General features: G+C 37.3%; 1 protein-coding gene across 1 annotated transcript in view; it reads left to right on the forward strand.

Moving 5' to 3' along the window:
- Positions 1–24,010, forward strand: part of CC2D2B (coiled-coil and C2 domain containing 2B) — a 110,535-nt gene that overhangs the window by 63,043 nt on the left and 23,482 nt on the right. The window contains exons 20-26 of the mRNA XM_089897289.1: positions 3,222–3,314; positions 6,557–6,648; positions 11,137–11,307; positions 12,762–12,861; positions 13,653–13,762; positions 18,478–18,574; positions 23,544–23,642. Coding sequence (XP_089753415.1) covers positions 3,222–3,314; positions 6,557–6,648; positions 11,137–11,307; positions 12,762–12,861; positions 13,653–13,762; positions 18,478–18,574; positions 23,544–23,642 — 762 coding nt within the window. The remainder of the gene's footprint in view (positions 1–3,221; positions 3,315–6,556; positions 6,649–11,136; positions 11,308–12,761; positions 12,862–13,652; positions 13,763–18,477; positions 18,575–23,543; positions 23,643–24,010) is intronic.

The following is a 24,010-nucleotide window of genomic DNA, read 5'->3' on the forward strand; positions in this document are numbered from 1 at the left end:
TTACCACATTAACAGAGTTAAGGAAGGAAAAAATACGCTCCTTTTAAATGCCCGAGGGACTTCCCTGGTGGTCCAGTGTTTAAGATGTCGCCTTTCAATGCAGGGGGTGCGGGTTGCATCCCTGGTCAGGGAGCTAAGATCCCACATGCCTGGAGACATCTTCAGCCTGTCCCCCTCCTCCTCCTCTTCCCTCCCTCTTACTACCCCCTCTCCTCTCCCTTGTCCTCCTCCTCTAATTTGTTTACAAGAAATATGAGGAATAAAGGAACAAGTTAAATGACACCACAAAGAAACAATCAGACAAATTTGGAATGTGGGCCAACTGGCTAGCAAGTACAACTGTTTCTTTCTGTTGCATTTTGATCTCTTTAAAAAGTCATCATTTTTAGACCTAAATAGACATTTCTTCAAAGACATACAGATGGCCAACAGGCACATGAAAAGATGCTCAGTATTGCTAATTATTTGAAAAATGCAAATCAGAACTACAGTGAGGCACCTCCTCACACTAGTCAGAATGGGCATCATCAAAAAGTCTACAAATTAAATAAATGCTGGAGAGGGTGTGGAGAAAAGGGAACCCTGCTACACTGTTGGTGGGAATGTAAATTGGTATAGTCACTATGGAGAACAGTATGGAGGCTCTTTAAAAACTAAAAATAGAGTTACCATGTGATCCAGCAATCTCACTCCTGGGCATATATCCAGAGAAAACTCTAATTCGAAAAGATACATGCACCCCAATGTTCATAGCAACACCATTTACAATAGCCAAGACATGGAAGCAGCTTGAGTGTACATTGAGAGATGAATGGATAAAAAAGATGTGGTATATGTATACAATGGAATATTACTCAGCCATAAAAAGAATGAAATAATGCCATTTACAGCAACATGGATGGACCTAGAGATTATTAAACTAAGTGAAGTACGTCAGAAAGAGAAAAACAAATACCATATGATATCACCTTCAATTTAGGAAATGCATTACAAAGTCTTAAAAAGAGAGCTGTGCAATTATGTGCTCATACACATACACCCCTTGATGGTATTAGGTTTGCTAGGAATTTCCAGGCTGGAATCAGTAGCAATTTTCTAGAATTTTGTAAAGCCATCATTTGGCTGTCTCATGTAAAGCTTGTTCTCAATAAAATAAGATGAAAGAAAAAAATATCATATGATACCACTTATATGTGGAATGTAAAAAAATGATACAAATGAACTTATTTAGAAAACAGAAACAGACTCATAGACATAGAAAACAAATTTATGATTACCAAAAGGGAAAGGGGGTGGGGGAGGGATAAATTAGGAGTTTGGGCTTAGCAGATACAAACTACTATATATAGAATAAATAAACAACAAGGGCGTACTCTATAGCACAGTGAACTTTATCCATATCTTGTAATAACCTATAATGGGAAAAAAAATCTGAAAAGAATATATATATTATATGTATGGAGATATACAATATATATATAGTGAAAAAACAGCAATTGGTGAAAAAACAGCCATTGGTGAAATTTAGATATTGGACTATTATGTGATATTGATAGTTGAATAGTAGATATATTGGAAAATTGCTAGTTTTGTTGTCTGTGATTATAGCACTGTGGTTGTGTCCTTAGTTTTTGGAGATTCATGCTGAAGTATTTATTTAGGAATGAAGTGTCATGGCGTCTGTAATTTATACTTTGAGATATTTAGCCAAAAAAAAGAAAACAAAAGCAACAGATTAAGCAAATATGGCAAAATATTAATTACTTAATCTAAAGGGTAGGTACATAGATTTTAACATTCTTTCTAATTTTCTGTATGTTTGAAAAACTTGAGGAAAAATTAAAAACAAAAAATAAATAGCATTCTATACACCAACAAAAACCCACTAAAAATGTAACTTAACAAAGATACACCCTACAGTAGCAATAAAAACTCTTAGATTCATAGGAATATATTGAACAAAACATGTACAAAAACTTGATGGAGAAAATTATAAAACATTTTTGAATGGTGTAAAATTAGATTCAGACCTCACAAAAGAAATAAATACTATGTGTAATGAAGATTACACATGAAATGCAAAACTTTAAATGTATATCTTAATCTTGGGCAGGAAAGTATTTCTTAAACAAAACACAAAAAGTACAAATTATAAAGAAATAGATTAATAAACTTGATAATATTAAAGTTTAAACCCCACAGATTAGGAAAAGATATTTTCAAATTATATATTAATTAATAAAAATTAGTATCCACAGTATTTAAGTAACTCCTATAAATTAATACTTTTAAAATAAATAAAGTGATATGAAATAGTAATATAATATATCCCTAGGTAAAAAGTTGTTACTTGTCAACAGGATTAATTTCAAGATTTCTTGTGGATAATTAGAAAAACAAATAAATTACTTTCAGATAATTTACCTACTTAAGGTAAGAGATACTTCATAATTTTTGTGTCATCTTTAATGCTCTCTATAATGTAAAATGATTTCAGTGTGCAGTTAGGAACGTATCCCACAAATGCAGCTATAACAGATGCAATTTATTCTAGATTATATAGATGAAGCATCCTGACAAATAATCTTAGACCCGCTGCTGGATGTTAAATTAAAGTTATTGATTATGGCCAGCATATTTTGACTACTTACTGTATGCCATGCACTTTATAGATATTGTTTCAGTTAAATCTCACAGCAATCCTGTGACATATTAATAACAGTAAGATTATCATTATTCCAAAAGAGGAAACTGAGGTCTGCAGTAGTTAATCATCTTTTCCCCAAACCACAAAGTTAATAAATGGCAGGGCCAACTTGAATCCAGGACTATGGCCTCCAAAGCCCACTCTCTTGACCCTTATACTCTACCACTTTCCATTTCTTTTGTTTCTAGTGATTACCAGGTAAATGCATGCATGAAGAATTGTTCTCAATCGTCTTTACATTTTCTTATAATTTTCTCAATTGCAAATTTTTTCTCAATCGTTACTCAGTTTTAAAAGATGAATGGACCTCCTCCTAGAAGCAAACAAAATATGTGTTCTTAGCTAATTCTCATTGGGAGAATCTAAAAGAAGTATTCTCTCCTCTCAATTCCAGAGTGTTGCCAATATCTCCTACACATGAACTGAAATGAGTAGTTAATATTTTATTGCAGTGTATCATATCTAAACTCTGTTACATTCAAGAAGTGAAACTAATTTAATTCTCTGTTTATAGGAATATGAAAGTCAGATAGAGAAGGATATGTCCATTTCAGATATGAATTCTATTACCGCACAAAGGATTAATTCTGCCAATTTTCTGAAAAAGGTAACAACAACAAAATAGTTTTATCAATATGTTTGAATTTACTTTTGTGAAAACTGGTCTGCTGGATGCACAGTACTATACTCTTCCCAGAGAGTCAGATGGACAGACTTGCTTACTCATCACCTCTTTCTGATCACTGAGAGGTTTTCTGTTCTATTCAGACTTCCTTTTCAGAGTTAGTTACTGACCATCTGTAAATGTACACTGTTGATGTACATTGTTGATGCAGCAGTTACTTCAATTGACAGCAAACTCATTATTAAAGCATATCCCACTGTTTCCATTTACAAATGAACGTTAAAGACTTCCCATCTCTTTCTGACCCTAAAAGTTCACTTTGGGAAGGACGCCAGCATTTTGCCAGAATCCCTAGTTTTATTAATAACTCATGATGCCGTACACCAGAGCAGTTCACGGGACAAAGGGATGGAGGAGCCACTAGGAGACAGAACACCGTAACAAAGCCTAAACCAGGTTTGAGGTGGAATCCCTCACTGAATTTCACCCCTGATTTCTTTCCACTGACCCCTCATCGCTCCAGTGACTATATGTATAGATCCATCATGCCCAGCACAGTGCTCTTCACTCAGAAAATGTTGAGAAATGTTTGAACAATTAATGAAGTAAGGGATAAAATTGCAGGCTGAGGAGGTTTCTAAGACTTCTGCAAGAGTAGAATCTATAGGCTTTGCTATAGAGCACCAGAGCAGCCTTTTAGGGTAACTTGAAAAGAAGCAGAGAGCCATGGAAAGATCTAAGAGATACATACAATTCCCTCGTGGAGACAGGAGAGAAGCAAACTTGTGTGACTAGAAAAGCCCTAGGCAGGTGTGTGAAGACCTGTTCTGAGCATCCTGTTTTTCTTTGGGCAGGTAATCTATGCACTGAGTCCTGCCTTATTGTTCTATAAAAACAGACAATAAAAATGCCTGCCTTGCTTTACTTCTGGAGTAAGGGGCAAATAAGATAGAACCTCAAGTTCTATGCTAGTTTGTACTCTGTTCCTGTGGAAGTGTGGTGGAAATGCAGACCACTATAGCTATTGTAGCCTGAAAGAGCACCTCCTCTTTATTGCTGGCAGACGTTTTTTTCCACTCACTCTTGCCCCTCCTACACCTTCTTAATTAGCTCCATATATATATTTTTTAAGTTGAGATGTGATTTAATAATGATATTTGCGTCTTAGGAAATAAAGAGGTGTTCTTACTCATAAGAAAAGAGAGGGCTTCCCTGGTGGCGCAGTGGTTGAGAGTCCACCTGCCGATGCAGGGGACACGGGTTCGTACCCGGGTCTGGGAAGATCCCACATGCCGCGGAGCGGCTGGGCCCGTCAGCCATGGTCGCTGAGCCTGCGCGTCTGGAGCCTGTGCTCCGCAACGGGAGAGGCCACAACAGTGAGAGTCCCGCGTACCACAAAAAAAAAAAGAAAAGAAAAGAGAATACATATCCTTCTTATGCCTTCTCTTTTTTTGGTGTATGAGAAAGCCCAGAAGGGAGGGCAGCAAAAGATCAGGAATGTGGTAAGAGAGCAAGTGTCTGAGGATTCTTGACCTTCATATAGGAATCCTGGGAAGGAGCTTTAAGAACATTGTGTGATTGGGTTTCACCTCCTTGTGAAGACTTCTTTGCTATCTCAGGATAGTTTAAAACTACAAGTTTAAGGGATAATTACTTTAATTACAGGTACTGGAATCCTGCTTTGACACTGGAGGCCTAATAGGGCCATGGTGTTTAAATCCTGCTGTGGGAGGGACTGTGAGTTATATGCATTACACTTCCTGCTGTGTTACTGGGGTCAGTGGTGGCTGAGGCCGGGAATGGAGCAGTAAAGTCCCAGCAGTCTCAAGGATTGCTAGATAAAGCTTTGCTGAAATATTTGCATCTAAGAGGCCAGTGCTTCTCCTCAACCTGTCCCTTTCATTAATTTACTCAATAAATACTTATTGGGCACCTGCTATGAATCAGTCTTTATACTAGACATTGGAATTACAGCAGTAAACAAAATAGATTAAAATCCCTGGCCTCCTAGAGGAGGTCGTTCTGGTGGGGGAAGTCAGTTAATGAACAGAACATTAGTATGTTAGAAAGTGATATGTGCCATGACAAGTGAAGTAGGAAGAGAGGACAGGAGTGTGTATGGGGGTGGGGGGGGTCAGGTGTGATTTTAGATAAGGGAAAGCCTTCCTTAGATCAAGGAAAGCCCTCAAGATGCTAACGCTTCAGCAAAAGACCTGAAGTGAACTGAAGGAGCTAGCCATGGAGGTTTTTTGGGAGAAGAACATTCCAGGCTAATGGAACCACATGTGAAAACTGTGAGGAAGGAATATGCGTGGCCTATGGGAGGAACGGCAAGGAGCTCAGTCTGTGTGATAGCAAGGGAGCAAGGGAGAGGGAGAGAGAAAGAGAGAAAGACAGAGAGAGAAAGCACAAGTGAGAAGGCTCAAGCACACTGATGGGGTCAGAGGGAGGAGGGGTGTGGTTCACCTTCAAAGGAAACAATTTGTTCCCCACATGGCAGGGTAATTCTTAGGAATTATAATTTCCCATTCTCCTATCACCCCATTTTCCTATCGAATTTAAGCAGATCATTAGGCTCTAGGTTACATTATCTTTGGGATGATTTGTTGCAGGACAGAAAGAAAATTGCCTCCAGACACGCTTCTTCCTGGTTTCATTTCTAAAAGTCTAAACCTGCTGTGAAGCATGGGGTTAGGGGAGAAAGGGAGGGATTTCCTCAGACTAAAAAGAAGAATTTCAGAGTCCTTGGAGGAACCAAGGTCTGTGGGTTCTGCAAGTTGCAAGGGCTTAGGGGATTGGCTCTGTTCAAGCACTAAATATCTTACCAAGCTGACAGAATGAGAGCTTAAGGTCAGAAAAGGATGGACTCAAAGGAAATACAGAAATGTGACCACATTTCCTTGTGAATCAAGATTTGTGTGTGTACAAGTGACTGTTGTAGAAACACATTCACAGGATAATCATCTCCTTTGGTGAAGATTAGTTCTGTCCACATATACTGTGAGTTAGGTGGAAAAAGAGATGAGAGGGACATTAATGAGAGCGTTAGGAGTGATTTTAATAATGGTAGCAAACAGAACCATACTTTCACTTACCTAATTCCCCTTTCCATTCATTGCTTGAAAAAATTAGGAGTAAAAAATAGTGACATCAGTAGCATTGTATATACTTAATCTTAAAATATAAGCTGTGCGTTTCTTTAAATTCTAAAAATTTTTTTGTAGATGAGAAGGTCGATAATGAGAAGAATTGCCAAAGTTAGCAAATTTAACTTATCAGATATTGTGGCTGATTATGAAGAAATTGTATCTGCAAGGTACATACTAAAATTATTATTATTTAAGTACAAAATATAAAGCTATAAGATAATACCTTCAAAGTCCTCTAATAAGTTCTCTATTTTTATATTAATTAAGTTAATGTCAAAATGCAATTACAAAGCATAAAATGAAATACAGTGACTTAATTTTTTTTTGTCATTTTAAAATTGCATTTTGGACATAACTATATGATTTGTATTTTCAATTGTGTAATATTTTAGATTTTAACCCTCTCCTTATTGATACTTTTTAGGGCAAGAAAGGAAAGAAGAAAAAAAAAAGAAATACCTTTGTCCCAAATTAGTTTTGCCCTAAGATTTCCCTGTCCCGAGGCTGCTACTGGAAAAGTCATTGCTGGTAGCACCACACACTGAGCCTGTAATCTCTCCCTTTCAAAACGGAATCCTCAGCCATATAAGGGCTCTGTGATCCACAGGCAGCAGTTGGGGGAGCCTTTGGCTGAAGTAACTCAGTTCTCATACTGTCCTGTCTGGGAAACTTAAGGATGGGAGCAGGAATTAGGGATGCTGCGTTTGGGGAAACCGCCCTGGGGCCACTTGCAGATTCTTAGTATTAATAATAAGATTTTAATTGGTGTAGGATGCTGAAGTCTATTTTTTTTGAGGGGGGTGTTCTATTCTAAAATATACCTTGAAGTAATTCTTTCATGGGCACATTTTTTTAATGAAAACTTACTTTTAAAAAATTTTTACTGGGGTAGGGACTTCCCTGGTGGTGCAGTGGTTAAGAATCCGCCTGCCAATGCAGGGGACACAGGTTAGAGCCCTGGTCCGGGAAGATCCCACATGCCGCGGAGCAACTAAGCCCGGGTGCTACAACTACTGAGACCACACGCCACAGCTACTGAAGCCTGTGCGCCTAGGGCCTGTGCTCTGCAACAAGAGAAGCCACTGCAATGAGGAGCCCACGCACTGTTAGAAGAGTAGCCATTGCTCGCCGCAACTAGAGAAAGCCCATGTGCAGCAACGAAGACCCAACACAGCCAAAAATAAATAAGTTTTTAAAAATAAAATTTTTACTGGGGTAGAGTTGATTTACAATGTTGTGTTAGTTGCAGGTGTCCAGCAAAGGGAATCTGTTATACATATACATATGTCGACTCTTTTTTAGACTCTTTTCCCATATAGGCCATTACAGAGTACTGAGTAGAGTTCCCTGTGCTGTACAGCAGGTCCTTATTAGCTATCTATTTTGTATATAGTAGTGTGTGTGTGTCAATGATGAAAATTTATTTTTTTAAACTTTTTATTTTTTATTGGAGTATAGTTGATTAACAATGTTGTGTTAGTTTCAGGTGTACAACAAAGTGATTCAGTTATACATATACATGTATCTATTCTTTTTCAAATTCTTTTCCCAGTCAGATTGTTACAGAATATTGAGCAAAAGTTCCCTGTGCTATACAATAGGTCCTTGTTGGTTATCCATTTTAAATATAGCAGTGTGTACATGTCAATCCCAAACTCCCTAACTATGCCTCCTCCCCTCCCTTCCCCCAGGTAACCGTAAGTTCGTTCTCTAAGTCTGTGAGTCTGTTTCTGTTTTGTAAATAAGTTGATTTGTATCTTTTTTTTTAGATTCTGCATATAAGTGATATCATATGATAGTTCTATTTCTCTGTCTCACTTCACACAGTATGACAATCTCTAGGTCCATCCATGTTACTGCAATGGCATTATTTCATTCTTTTTAATGGTTAACATTCCATTGTATATATGTACCACATCTTCTTTAACCATTCTTCTGTCAGTGGATGTTTAGGTTGCTTCCATGTCTTGGCTATTGTAAACAGCACTGCAATGAACATTGGGATGAATGTATCCTTTTGGACCATGTTTTTCTCCAGGTGTATGCCCAGGAGTTGGGTTGCAGGTTTATATGGTAGCTCTATTTTTAGTTTCTTAAGGAACCTCCATACCATTCTCCATAGTGGCTGCACCAATTTACATTTCCACCAACAGTGTAGGAGGGTTCCCTTCTCTCCACACCCTCTCCAGCGTTTATTGCTTATGGATTTTTTGATGATAGCCATTCTGACTGGTGTGAGGTGATATCTCACTGAGGTTTTGATTTGCATTTCTCTAATAATTAGCAATACTGAACATCTTTTTTTAAAATTAATTTTTATTGGAGTATAGTTGCTTTACAATGTTGTGTTCGTTTCTATGTACGGCAAAATGAAGTGGCTATACATATACATATATCCCATCTTTTTTGGATTTCCTTCCCATTTAGGTCACCACAGTGCATTAAGTAGAGTTCCCTGTGCTATACAGCATATTTTTATTAGTTATCTATTTTATACATAGTATCAATAGTATGTTTGTGTCAATCCCAATCTCCCAATTCCTCCCACTCCTGCTTTCCCCCTTGGTATCCATAGTTTCTTCTCTACATCTGTGTCTCTATGTCTGCTTTGCAAATAAGATCATCCATACCATTTTTCTAGATTCCACATATACATGTTAATATATGATATTTGTTTCTCTCTTTTGACTTAACTTCACTCTGTATGACACTCTCTAGGTCCATCCACATCTCTACAAATGACCCAATTTTGTTCCTTTTTATGGCTGAGTAATATTCCATTGTATATATGTACCACATCTTCTTTATCCATTCCTCTGTTGATGGACATTTAGGTTGCTTCCATGTCCTGGCTATTGTAAATAGTGCTGCTGTGAACATTGGGGTGCATGTGTCTTTTTGAATTATGGTTTTCTCTGGGTATATGCCCAATAGTGGGATTGCTAGGTCATATGGTAGTTCTATTTTTAGTTTTTTAAGGAACCTCCATACTGTTTTCCATAGTGACACTATCAATTTACATTCCCACCAACAGTGCAAGAGGGTTCCCTTTTCTCCACACCCTTTCCAGCATTTATTGTTTGTGGATTTTTTTTAAAGTAAATAAATTATTTATTTATTTTTGGCTGCATTGGGTCTTCGTTGCTGTGCACGGGCTTTCTCTAGTTGGGGCGAGCAGGGGCTACTCTCTGTTGCGGTACGCAGGCTTCTCATTGCGGTGGCTTCCCTTGTTGCAGAGCACAGGCTCTAGGCATGTGGACTTCAGTAGTTGTGGCTCGTGGGCTCTAGAGTGCAGGCTCAGTAGTTGTGGCACACAGGCTTAGCTGCTCCGCGGCATGTGGCATCTTCCCAGCCCAGGGCTCGAACGTGTGTCCCCTGCATTGGCAGGCAGATTCTTAACCACTGTGCCACCAGGGAAGCCCATTTGTGGATTTTTTGATGATAGCCATTCTGACCGATGTGAGGTGATATCTCATTGTAGTTTTGATTTGCATTTCTTTAATAATTAGTGTTGTTGAACATCTTTTCATGTGCCTCTTGGCCATCTGTATGTCTTCTTTGCAGAAATGTCTATTTAGGTATGCTGCCCATTTTTTGATTGGGTTGTTTGTTTTGATGATATTAAGCCACATGAGCTGTTTGTAAATTTTGGAGACTAATCCCTTGTCAGTCACATTATTGGCAAATATTTTCTCCCATTCTGTGGGTTGTCTTTTCATTTTGTTTATGGTTTCCTTTGCTGTGCAAAAGCTTTTGAGTTTAATTAGGCCCCATTTGTTTATGTGTGTTTTTATTTCCATTACTCTGGGAGATGGATTGAAAAAGATATTGCTGTGATTTATGTCAGAGAGTGTTCTGCCTGTGTTTTCCTCTAAGAGTTTTATAGTGTCTGGTCTCATATTTAGGTCTTTAATCCATTTTGAGCTTATTTTTGTGCATGGTGTTAAAGAATGTTCCACTTTCTTTTTTTTTACATGTAGCTGTCCAGTTTTCTCAGCACGGTTTGTTGAAGAGACTTTCTTTCCTCCATTGTATAGTCTTGCCTTCTTTGTCATATTTATAGATTAATTGACCATAGGTGTGTGGGTTTATTTCTGGGCTTTCTATCCTGTTCCATTGATCTATATTTCTACTTTTGTGCCAGTACCATACTGTTTTGATGACTATAGCTTTGTAGTATAGTCTGAAGTCTGTGTTTTATTTTCAGTCTTTGGAGGAAAATAGGTGTGACCATAAAGCTATAATTGCATAGATTTGTGTTGCCAGGGTTGGGAGCACATATAACTAACTCCTATTCAGAACCATGTAGAAAAGTTGAGTATCTAACCACTTTCAAGAGAACGATTCCTAAAAAATGAATAATCCTTTGATATAACATCATGTTTCATGGAATTACCTCTCCACGCCCTTGTTTCTTCTTGGACCATACACCCAAATTATGTGGAGCAATCATATTCTCTCTTAACATAGCATCTCTTCTATGCTCAGAAAAAGATTCTTTCCTCGGGTCTAAGACAACTCTGTCTCCCCTCCACAGTGGAGAGAACATGGTTCAGAATAATGGCCTTATTTATAATAATTAATTTAAAAAATTGATATATTTCAAATTTTAAGTTATCTTGTATCTATGTGATTGATCATTTTTTACTCTTTAGCCAGTTGACACGTGCAGTTTGTAAGCTTCTTGAACGACGAAGAAAGTTAAAGCCTCAGAGGCAAGAAAGGAAAAAAGTGGCAGCACAGACTATCTGTGACGGAGATATTAAGATTCTTGTCAGAATATTGAGGGCTTATAATATTCCTACAAGGAAAGCAATAATTAATAGGTAAGGCAATTGCGCCAATTTTTGGAGTTGCAAAAGATGTCTTAAATGTAAATTTCTATACTGTCTTCTTAATAAAACTTTGCACTTGGGGCTTCCCTGGTGGCGCAGCTGTTGAGAGTCCGCTTGCCGATGCAGGGGACACGGGTTCGTGCCCCGGTCCGGGATGATCCCACATGCCGCGGAGCGACTGGGCCCGTGAGCCATGGCCGCGGAGCCTGCGCGTCCAGAGCCTGTGCTCTGCAACGGGAGAGGCCACAACAGTAAGAGGCCCTCGTAAAAAAAAACAAAAAACAAACAAACAAAAAAAACCTTTGCACTTTATTAATGCTCAATATACAGAAACTAAATGAAAGTTGAAATCTTCATTTGGATAGTCAAACTTACTGTCATTGCTGTGTATTACAAATTTTCAGAAGTTTGAGATGCCCGAAGTACCTTTAACATGTATATTTTTGGGTGCTATATCAAATAAATACCTCCTGTCCCTATTCCCTGTTGTGAAAACTTAAGCTGCTATTGCTAATTACACCGTTCTCTGCCACTGTCCCCACACAGCGTTGGAAGTATATAGACTACAGGAGAGAGTAAGCTCCATTTTGGATTTATCATTTTAGGTGACTTCTACAAAACTCAAGTCTTACCTATCTCTTCTGCAGGCACTCAGTGTGTTTTATTTGCGTTTCTTGGGCAGAGGATATGTAGGGTCAAGGTGGCCAAATTAAGGCATCATGAATATTAAATACTCATGAATATTTAGTATAACCCGAATTTCAAGTGTTCCATATATTTAATCTCATGTATAATTTATGTATTGTGAATATTTAGTGCCCAGGTACCTCAGGAATACTGAGTAACCCTCTCTGTCTACATTTAACACTTATGTGCTCTACTTGCTTATTTTATGTTTACCACATCCCATGAACTCTACATATGAAAAACAAATATTTTGCTTACTAGCTACGAATCTATAGTTAAAACCTCTTAAAGGTTTTGCCTGTGTTTTATATTATAAAATATGACTTTATTTATGATAGAATTGATATTCTCAAAACAAATGCACATTTCAAGGCTGTTTTGTGAAATAAGGACATTATAAAATTACCACCATTTTCTATAATAATCAATTTGTAAAAGAAAGAATATTGTAACACCAAAAATAGGAAGAATATAGTCTCAAAGTGTTACTTGCTCTATTTTTTTCCTTTTGCTGAGGGTCAGTGAAAACTCTGTCACAGACTGGTTCCAATCCATAGTTCAGCATTTAGGAGCTACCCTTTCAGAGTAGTGATTGTCACGTATTTATCTCTAACCACCTATGTTATGAAGATCCAAAGCAAACTCTATAAGATCCAGGGTAGCTGACTTATATACCTCTATAAGCATAAGCAAAAAGCCAGCTACTCTCACCAAAACTAATATTTAATTAAAGTGCCTATCTCTATATTGTTTTTCAGAAGAGCCTTGGATATGCCTACTTATTTGATATCATCCATGTCTCGCCTCAGACATAAAGAAACAATCAAATCCGTAACCTCAGATGAGATCTTAAATGAGGTAAGTATTTAACACTTCTATAAAGTGCCGTTTTGATCATGTTTTCCCTGAATTGCAACTGGCCCCTAACTGGACTATCCATCTAATTCTAGTTTACTCTCCATAACACAGTGAAGGTGCTCTTTATAAAATGTAATTCTAACTATTTCATTCTCTGCTACCCTGCTCTCAGGGTCTGTAGAATAAGGTGCAAGCTCCTTACAATGGTAGCTCCTTAGAATGGCTACCAAACTCTGTAATGGTCTGGTTCTTACATACCAATCAGCCACATTTCTCATCAGCCCACAGCGGTATCATATCATACTACTACTTGTTCTAGAAGGCCTCCATATATGCCCTTTCCTTTGCCTGGAATGGCCACCATACCTCCATGTTATTGGCCACATGAACTACTATTTAATGTTTCAAAGCTCAAGCCCAAGCAATGTTTTCTCTGTGAAGTTCTCCTTGTCCTCACCCCAGAAAGTTAATCATTCTCTCTCCTGAGTTACTATTATACCTTGAATATATTTCTTACATTTCATTGCAATTATTTGTTTACCTGTTTATTTTCTCCTGATAGACTTAAGATAAAAATCCTTAAGGATTTCCATTTATTTTTGGATCCTAGCAAAGTAGCACCTGATATTGAATAGGTTGAAGAAATGTTAATTGAATGAATGAATGAATAATGGTTGTTTGAAAAACTGGAAAAAGTAAGCCATCCAGTTATCAGCCAGTAACTAATTTCTACCTTTTATCAGCTATATAAAATATTACAAAAATCTAGTCGTGTTAATTATGTGTTTCAGGATACTGTGCACCCCTTTGTGGAAGTTTCCTTTCAGCACACTGTGTACCAAACCAGTGTTGCAAGTGGATCTCATCCATGCTGGAATGAAGAAATTAAAGTAGATTTTATGTAAGTTGGAGTCCATTTTTCCTCAGCTTCTAAAATAGAACAGTAACAAAATTATTTTCTTGAGCTGTTTATTGAAAATAATGATGGATATAGGCTTAGGTTTTTAAATTATGAAGTATTTCTTTTAATATATATAATGTATATGTAAATGTAAGTTCTGAGGAAAAATGATAAAATGAATACCTGTGTATCTACCATCTAGCTTAAAAAATGGAGTATTAGCAATATTTTTGAAGGCTCCACTGTGCCAATAACTATTTGTATCCCCTTTCTTTCTCCCCAGAGGTAACAACCATGAATTTGTTTATCATTCCCTCTCTTTATGACTTTAAATCATAGGTATTTATCCCTAGCTATGTTTTGTTTACTTGTGGATGTTTTCCAACTTTATGTAAATTGAATGATCTTTTGCAATCTGTTTCTTTACTCTTATTTTGAGAGATTTATCTATATTCATACTTGTAACTATTCCTTCCTTCCTTTATTTTCACTTCTGTATAGTATTCCACTGTATTAAAATGCCATAATTTATTTATACTTTATCCTGTTGATGCAGATTTGCCTGGTTTTAATGTTTTGCTATTGTAAATAGTATTGCTCTGAACATTCTTGTACTTGTCATCTGGAACACACATGTAAGAGTTTCTTTTTAAGACAGTAGTTCTCAAAGTATTTTGTGCACTGAAATCACCTGTACAGCTTCTTTAAACAGATTGCTGGGCCCAAATCCATAGTTTCTAGTTCAGTAGCTCTGATACATAATTCCATTTCTAACAAGTTCCCAGGTGTTGCTGATGCTCCTAGTCAGGGGACACATTGAGACCCTTTACTCTAGGATCTGTATCCAGGAGTGGAATTGCTTCAACTTTACTAGCTAATGCCAAAGTTTTTTCTAAAGTGATTGTGCCAATACATACTCCCAACAGCGATATAAAAGTTCCTGTTGTGCCACATCTTCAATAATATTTTGTATTTTTAAAATTAATTTTTCTAATACGGTGGATCTAAAGTGATATTCTTATTGTGGTTTAATTTACATTCCTGGATTTCTAATGAGATTGAGTTTCTTTTTTTTTTCCATTTTAAACAAATCGATAGGCTTTAATTTTTAGAGCAGTTTAGGTTCACAGTAAAACTGAGCAGAAAGCACAGAGTTCTTATACATCCTCTCCCTACAACACGCACACACAGCCTCCCTAAAGTGTCAGTGTGGTACATTTGTTACAATCAATGGACCAATGTTGACACATTATCAAAGTCCACAATTTACATTAGGGTTCACTCTTTGTGTTGTACATTCTATGGGTTTTGACAAATGTATAATGACATGTATCCACCACTGTAGTATCATACAGCATAGTTCCACTGCCCTAAAAATGCCCTGTGCTTCACCCATTTATCTGTTCATCCTTCCCCTGGAACCTCTGGCAACCACTGATCCTTTCACTGCCACCATAGTTTTACCTTTTCCAGAGTGTCATTGCATTTCAGGGTTCTCCATAAAAGCAGAACTAACAGGGTGTGTGTGTGTGTGTGTGTGTGTGTGTGTGTGTGTGTGTGTGTGTCTGTTTGACTCTCTTTACCCTCTGTAATAGGGGTGTGCCTCATCCAATTGGTTGAAGGCTTAACAGAAAGAAGACCTACCCCACTTAGGAAGATGGAATTCTGCCAGCACACTGGCTTCAGACTTGAACTGCAGCTCTCCCCTGGGCTTCCAGGCTGCCAGCTTACCCTGCAGATTTTGGGCTTGCCTTCCCCCACAATCACGTGAGCCACTGTTACAGAGGGTAGTTTGCCTTACTCAACATCTACTGACTTTTTTAATGTGGAAAGAACACTTAACATGACATCTACCCTTTGAACAAATTTTTAAGTGTGCAATATACTACTGCTGAATGTAGGTAAAAGGTTGTACAGCAGATCTAGAGCTTATTCATCTTGCTTCCCTGAAGTTTTATGCCTTGTTGATTAGTAACTTCCCATTTCCCCCTTCCCCCAGCCCCTGGCGACCACCATTCTGCTCTTTGACTCTATGAATTTGACTACTTTAGATGCCACATATAGGTGGAATCATGCAGTCTTTTTATGACTGGTTTATTTCATTTAGTATAGTGTCCTCAAGATTCATCCATGTTGCCACATATTGCAGAATTTCCTTCTTTTAAAAGGGTGAGCAGTATTCCATATATATACCACATTTTCTTTATCCATTCATCTGTCAACAGACATTTAGCATGCTTCCATACTGTTGTGAATAGTGCTGCAATGAACATAAGAGTGCTAACATCTCTTTGATATTCTGATTCAGTTCTTTTGGATAAATACCTAGAAATGGGATTGCTAGATCATATGGTATCAGTTCTATTTTTAATTTTTTGAGGAACCTGCATAACGTTTTCCATAGCAGCTGCACCATTTTACATTCCCACCAACTGTGTGCAGGAGTTCCAATTTTACACACCTTCACCAGCACTTGTTACTTTATTTTATTTTTTTTGATAATAGCCATCCTAACAATTGTGAAGTGATATCTCATTGTAGCTTTGAATTTCCCTGATTATTACTGAGTGTTTTATTATTAGCAATTTTGAGCATTTTTTCATATATCTATTAGCCATTTGTATGTCATTTTTGGAAAATGTCCATTCAAGTTTTAGTACATTTTAAAATCAGATTATTAGCTTTTTTACTATTCAGTTGTATGAGCTCTTTATGTATGTTGGAGATGAACCCCCTTATAATATATATGGTTTGCAAATATTTTCTCCCATTCCATAAGTTGACCTTGTACTCTGACAATTATTTCCTTTGCTGTGCAGAAGGTTTACAGTTTGATATAGTTCCACTTTTTTATTTTTGCTTTTGTTGCTGTGCTTTGGTATCATGTCCATGAAATTATTGCCACAACCTATGTCATGAAACTTTTCCCCTGTATTTTCTTCTAGAAGCTTTATAGTTTCAGGTCTTACATTTTAAATATTTAATTCATTTTGAGTTGAATTTTGTGTATGGTATAAGATAAAGATCAAATTTGATTCTTTTTTTTATTAACATCTTTATTGGAGTATAATTGCTTTACAATGGTGTGTTAGTTTCTGCTTTATAACAAAGTGAATCAGCTATACCTATGCATACATCCCCATATCTCCTCCCTCAAATTTGATCCTTTTGCACATAGTTTTACCAACACCATTTGTTGAAGAGATTGTCCTTTCTTCATTGAGTAGTCTTGGCACCCTTGTCAAAGATCGGTTGACCTGACATAGATGCAAGGATTTATATCTAGGCTCTCTATTCTGTACCACTGGTCTATATGTCAGTTTTTAGGCCAGACTGTTTCGATTACTGTAACTTCGTAATATATGCATTTTGAAATCTGGACGTGGGATCTCCGGCTCTTTTTTTTCTCAGGTTCATATTTGATGCTAAAGCTATATAAATAGGCTTTTGTAATTGAAAATAAAGTGCACTGATCAAGACAGATTTAAAATGTAGAACTTAAAATTTTTCTCTAAACTCAATTAGCAATTTTCAGTTGTTACTTCCTATACATCTTTAGCTCTCCCTCGGGTAAAAGGAATATAAAGAACTGTCAACTACATCTGTTATCAAAGTCCTGTCTCTTTTCCTGGCACCCTTACCCCCTTCTCTTGCCAATCTTGTTCAGCTCCCTCAATTTCTGCAGATTATATGGTTCTTGACTATTTGCATGGTTTCTTGATGGCATCCCTCTGACTTTTTTTTAACATCTTTGTAATTGCTTTACAATGCTGTGTTAGTTTCTGCTTTATAACAAAGTGAATCAGCTATACATATACATCTATCCCCATATCTCTTCCCTCTTGCGTCTCCCTCCCTCCCACCCTCCCTATCCCACCCCTCTAGGTGGTCACAAAGCACCGAGCTGATCTCCCTGTGCTATGCGGCTGCTTCCCACTAGCTATCGATTTTACATTTAGTAGTGTATATATGTCCATGCCACTCTCTCACTTTGTCTCAGCTTACTCTTCCCCGTCCCCGTGTCCTCAAGTCCATTCTCTAGTAGGTCTGCGTCTTTATTCCCGTCCTGCACCTAGGTTCTTCATAACTTTTTTTTTTTTAGATTCCATATATATGTGTTAGCATATGGTATTTGTTTTTCTCTTTCTGACTTACTTCACTCTGTATGACAGACTCTAGGTCCATCCACCTCACTACAAATAACTCAATTTCGTTTCTTTTTATGGCTGAGTAATATTCCATTGTATATATGTGCCACATCTTCTTTATCCATTCATCTGTCGATGGACACTTAGGTTGCTTCCACACCCTGGCTATTGTAAGTAGTTCTGCAATGAACATTGGGGTGCATGTATCTTTTTGAATTAGAGTTTTCTATGGGTATATGCCCAGGAGTGGGATTGCTAGATCATTTGATAGTTCTATTTTTAGTTTTTTAAGGAACCTCCATACTGTTCTCCATAGTGGTTGTACCAATTTACAGTCCCACCAACAGTGCAAGAGGGTTCCCTTTTCTCCACACCCTCTCCAGCATTTATTGTTTGTATATATTTTGATACTGGCTTTAATGAAAGGTAGCAGTTGTCCTGAAAGCACATAGATTTTCTTATCTTATACTTTATAAAAGAAAATAATGCAGGCAATTTTATAGTCCTTTATGAATAATGCTTTTATAAAATCAATTAAGCATTTAAATATGTTTTTCTTATTTACAGCTTACCAGGACATGATTATAGCATCTCAAGCTTATCTAAAATAAAAGATAATATATATATCAACATTTTTGATGAAATGATTATTGAAAAACATGAGGTAAAGTAAAATAATTATAATAATCAATGTTGAAATAATTATAAGTTCAGACTGAATGAAGTCTATTAACATATTTGTAAATTTGGTTTTAGATACAGTATCTATTTCCAACATTTTCTAAAAAGGATGTGGGGCAACTTGAAATAAAATCAGACATATGACAAGTCAATTCAAAAATAACAGGGATCAGGCTTCCCTGGTGGCGCAGTGGTTGAGAGTCTGCCTGCCGATGCAGGGGATGCAGGTTCGTGCCCCAGTCCGGGAGGATCCCACATGCCGTGGAGCGGCTGGGCCCGTGAGCCATGGCCGCTGAGCCTGCGCGTCTGGAGCCTGTGCTCCGCAACGGGAGAGGCCACAACAGTGAGAGGCCCAGGTACCGCAAAAAAAAAAAAGTAAAAGACCCAAAATAACAGGGATCATAAACCACATATAAGAGGAGGAGAGATAAATATACCAAGAATTTGGGAAAAGTAGATTTCTGCAATTGAACGTTACATTTACATGTGAACTTCCTGGTAGCCAAGCTTTAGCGTATTTTTAAAGTTTGCTGCACTAAGCATATTTACTATGATAAAGGTATATACATTAAGATGCTTTACATTGTTTACTGACATGTAGCAAGATATCCAAAAGCAGTGGTTATGAACTGAAGGCAGGAATCTGGGGTATTGGCAGCTTTTTTCAAACTTCGGCCCTTCCCCAGATTCAGGTAAATAGCAACAACAATCCCAGGGCTTGGAAATTGAATACCATGGCTTTCTTGATATTCTTAACAGTTGCATATGATCACTAGAATCTCAAAAGTGTCTATTATGACCCTGGACTCCCTGGCATTTGTTCTTCTTAGAAGAGAGAGATCAGATTAAAATGGGAGCCAGAATATACTGCATTTTCTTTTGCAAGGTTTTTACATTTCTAACCTGGACTATCTACAAGTGGACCATCAGATGAATTTTCTAAGGAACGGGCCATGGCAACCTAACTGATACCATTATTTCTTGGCAGTAAGCCAACATGATCCATAATTACGGCAGCAAGGCAAAGGTGGATGGTGGAAAGGTAAAAAATGAAACAGAAAGCAAGATAGTGTGTGAGGAAAACTACAATGAATTGTCCTTTTTATCTCCCTTCTTTTATCTTATCTCCTTACTTCAGACCAGATAATAGTGTATAACTTTAATATTAACAGAAATTCTGAGTTTATGGATTTAAAAGAAGTCACATTAACATAAATAATCTAAGGTCTTACTCTTGTTCCACCCTCTACTCACAGAACCTCCACCAGTCCCACTGAAAATTTTCTGGAAGCCTCCAAGTAGTCCTCATATATGTGCCTAAACATGACTGTTAGCTATAGTCATCCTTCACATTTCGACAGTGTGTGTGTTCTTTTGATTCAGGCTCCACAGCTCTCAAAGCCACTTAAAAGAATCTCACCACCACCACTGTTGACATTGCCCCTGATTAGGGTGCCATCATGTGTGCCAAGGGTATTATCTCCCCAATTATCCTTGAGCCCAAAGCTATGAAACTTCAGAATACCCAAGAGGCACTGGATTCTGCACAAACATGGGAAGAATGGCCCTATTTTCTCTGAATTCATACTACATATTATATATCTAGATCTTAAAGCAATAGTATTGGTACACAAAATCTCACAGTAGAAGAGCTTCTCCAGCCGCCGACCCTAATCATCAGGGGCCAAACCCAGGACAAGGGACCTAGTGGGGTACAGTGCACACCAACCCTTTCCATGTCCTCATTGTCCTTTCTCTTCGCCTTGATTCCTAAACTCAGCCCAACTGCTCTCACCTTCCCTAATTACAAACAAAAAACTTCAGTGGATATAAGTACATACTAGTGCTAAAGAGAGGGATGTTGCCTATACTAGTCTTAAACGAGCAACATGCCTGTTGCAAGAGCTATTCTCTAACACCTTTCCTATATTCCCCCATTTCAGCACTTTTGTTGATGAAGTGAAAAATTTAAATGGCTAAAAATGGAGTGAATCATAGAGTACTGCCAGTGGGGTTGGTCGTGGTGGTAAATGCCAAACTCATTTATGTCTAGTCCCTGCTTCTCTTACTACACATACTTTCTCTAATTTAAAAAATAGGATTATTGAGGCATAATTAGCATATAATAAACTTCACATAATTAAAGTGTATACTTTGACAAGTTTTTTTTGGGCCTCTCACTGTTGTGGCCTCTCCCATTGCGGGGCACAGGCTCCGGACACGCAGGCTCAGCGGCCATGGCTCACGGGCCCAGCCGCTCCGCGGCATGTGGGATCCTCCCGGACCGGGGCACGAACCCGTGTCCCCTGCATCGGCAGGCGGACTCTCAACCACTGTGCCACCAGGGAAGCCCCTTTGACAAGTTTTGACGTATATATACCCATGAAACCATCATCAAAGTCAAGATAATGAACATATCCACCACTCTCAAAGGTTTTCCCCTGTCCTGTTAGAATACCTCCCTCCTTCCTTTCCTTCCTCCCACCCCAGGCAACCACTGATCTGCTTTCTGTAACTATAGTTTACATTTTCTGGAATTGTATAAAAATAGCATCATACAGCATGCACTTTTTTCCCCTTGGTCTGGCAACTTTCACAGAAAAATTATTTTGAGATGTGTCTCAGTTGTTTTATTTATCAACTAGTTCATTAATTTTTACTGTATAGTGGTAGTCTATTGAACACATACATTCTGTTGTATGTTTAAATATTCAGCTGTTGATGGATATTTGGGTTTTCTTTGGGGGTGGCTATTATAAATAAAGCTGCTATGAGCATTTGTGTATAAGTCCTTGTATGGACAAATGCTTTAATTTCTCTTGGGCAAATACATAGGAGTGAAATGGCTGGATCATATGGTAAGTAGACATTTAAGAAACTGCTAAACTGTTTTTCCAAAGTGACTGTACCATTTTTTATTTCCACCAGCAATGTATGAGACTTCTAGTTCTTTCACAGTCTTACAGACAAGCGGTCAGACTTAAAAATTTTAGCCACTCTAGTAACCGTGCGGTTGTATCTCATTGTAGTTTTAATTTGTATTTCCTAATGACTAATGATGGCGAGCACTTTTCCATGTATTTATTTGCTATCTGAATATCTTCTTTGGTGAAGTGTCTGTCCAAATCTTTTGTCTATTTTTCAAATTGGGTTATTTGTTTTCTTATTATTCAGTTCTGAGGATTCTTTACATATTCTGTATACAAATCCTTTATCAGATATATGATTTACAAATATTTTCTCCCGGTACATAGCTTGTCTTTTCATTTTCTCAACAGTGCCTTTTGAAGAGCAAAGTTTTAAGTTTTGATGTCAAATTTATCAACTTGCTTTTGGTGTCATATTTTTTAGCTCTGTTTTTGCTTTATATATTTTGTAACTCTTTATTAGGTGCATGTACTTTTTTTAATTTTTGAATTTTATTTTATTTATTTTTTTATACAGCAGGTTCTTATTAGTCATCAATTTTATACACATCAGTGTATATATGTATATATGTCAATCCCAATAGCCCAATTCATCCCACCCCACCCCACTCCGCCACTTTCCCCCCTTGGTGTCCATACATTTGTTCTCTACATCTGTGTCTCTATTGCTGCCCTGCAAACTGGTTCATCTGTACCATTTTTCTAGGTTCCACATATATGCCTTAATATACGATATTAGTTTTTCTCTTTCTGACTTACTTCACTCTGTATGACAGTCTCTAGATCCATCCACGTCTCAACAAATGACCCAGTTTCATTCCTTTTTATGGCTGAGTAATATTCCGTTGTACGCATGTACCACATCTTCTTTATCCATTCGTCTGTTGATGGGCATTTAGGTTGCTTCCATGACCTGGCTATTGTAAATAGTGCTGCAATGAACATTGGGGTGCATGTGTCTTTTTGAATTATGGTTTTCTCTGGGTATATGCCCAGTAGTGGGATTGCTGGATCATATGGTAATTCTATTTTTAGTTTTTTAAGGAACCTCCATACTGTTCTCCATAGTGGCTGTAGCAATTTACATTCCCACCAACAGTGCAAGAGGGTTCCCTTTCCTCCACACCCTCTCCAGCATTTGTTGGTTGTAGATTTTCTGATGATGCCCATTCTAACTGGTGTGAGGTGATACCTCATTGTAGTTTTGATTTGCATTTCTCTAATAATTAGTGATGTTGAGCAGCTTTTCATGTGCTTCTTGGCCATCTGTATGTCTTCTTTGGAGAAATGTCTATTTAGGTCTTCTGCCCATTTTTGGATTGGGTTGTTTGTTTTTTTAAATTGAGCTGCATGAGCTGTTTATATATTTTGGAGACTAATCGTTTGTCTGTTGATTCATTTGCAAATATTTTCTCCCATTCTGAGGGTTGTCTTTTCGTCTTGTTTATAGTTTCCTTTGTTGTGCAAAAGCTTTTAAGTTTAATTAGGTCCCATTTGTTTATTTTTGTTTTTATTTCCATTACTCTAGGAGGTGGGTCAAAAAAGATCTTGCTGTGATTTACATCAAAGAGTGTTCTTCCTATGTTTTCCTCTAAGTGTTTTATAGTGTCCGGTCTTACATTTAGGTCTTTAATCCATTTTGAGTTTATTTTTGTGTATGGTGTTAGGTTTTATTATATAATCTTTATCACAGTCTATCTTTATATAATATTATGCCACTTCATGTATAGTGTAAGAACAGGATATTACTATACTTCCATTTCCCCTCCTGTGCTTTGTGTTAGTGTTATCATACATTTTCCTTATATGTATGTCATAAACTCCACAACAGGTCATTATTATTGCTTTAAATAGTCAATTATCTTTTAAAGAAATTTTTTAAACGGAGAAAAAAAATCTTTTCTATTTACTCTTTGGCTTCTTTTTAAAAAGGAAGAGAATTTTTTATACTTACCTACATGTTTGTGTGAAATTATCCATCACATGATATAGAATGAGTAATAGAAAAATTATTTATTTTAATAGGATCACAGTTTCAAGAGCTGCAGTGGTCATTCATATATAAGAAAGAATTGGCTTGGATCCATTGTCTTCCCTTTCTCTGCTCTCCTGCAACAATCTGAGGTAATAGAAGATGATTCTTTGCTAATTATTCTGAATTTTTGTCTCTGGCTAATAGAAATACCTGTGTCTTTGAGTCAGATTCTGACTGGCAGGTTGATAAGTCAGTCAAAATGATCCTGTATTCGACTGCCCCATGGGTGTTGGAGTGTTTGAAGGTTTTAGCTGTCTCTGGAATAGGAGACACCCACAAATTTATTTCATATATTTTTAGAGTGTTTGTTGATGAAGAAAAGGACAGGTAGCCTTAGGTCTTAAAGCAACATTCATATTTGCTCATAATAGTTTTGTAAGACCAGATTCATACATGTTCTGCTTAGTGACATTGCTTTGTAACCATGGGTTCCAGGAGTTTCAGCTCCTCAAACACT

This window comes from Delphinapterus leucas, chromosome 16, assembly GCF_059928025.1.
Source record: "Delphinapterus leucas isolate spDelLeu-1000000601 "Yukka" chromosome 16, BTC_Dleu_Yukka2, whole genome shotgun sequence".
Lineage (NCBI taxonomy): Eukaryota > Metazoa > Chordata > Mammalia > Artiodactyla > Monodontidae > Delphinapterus > Delphinapterus leucas.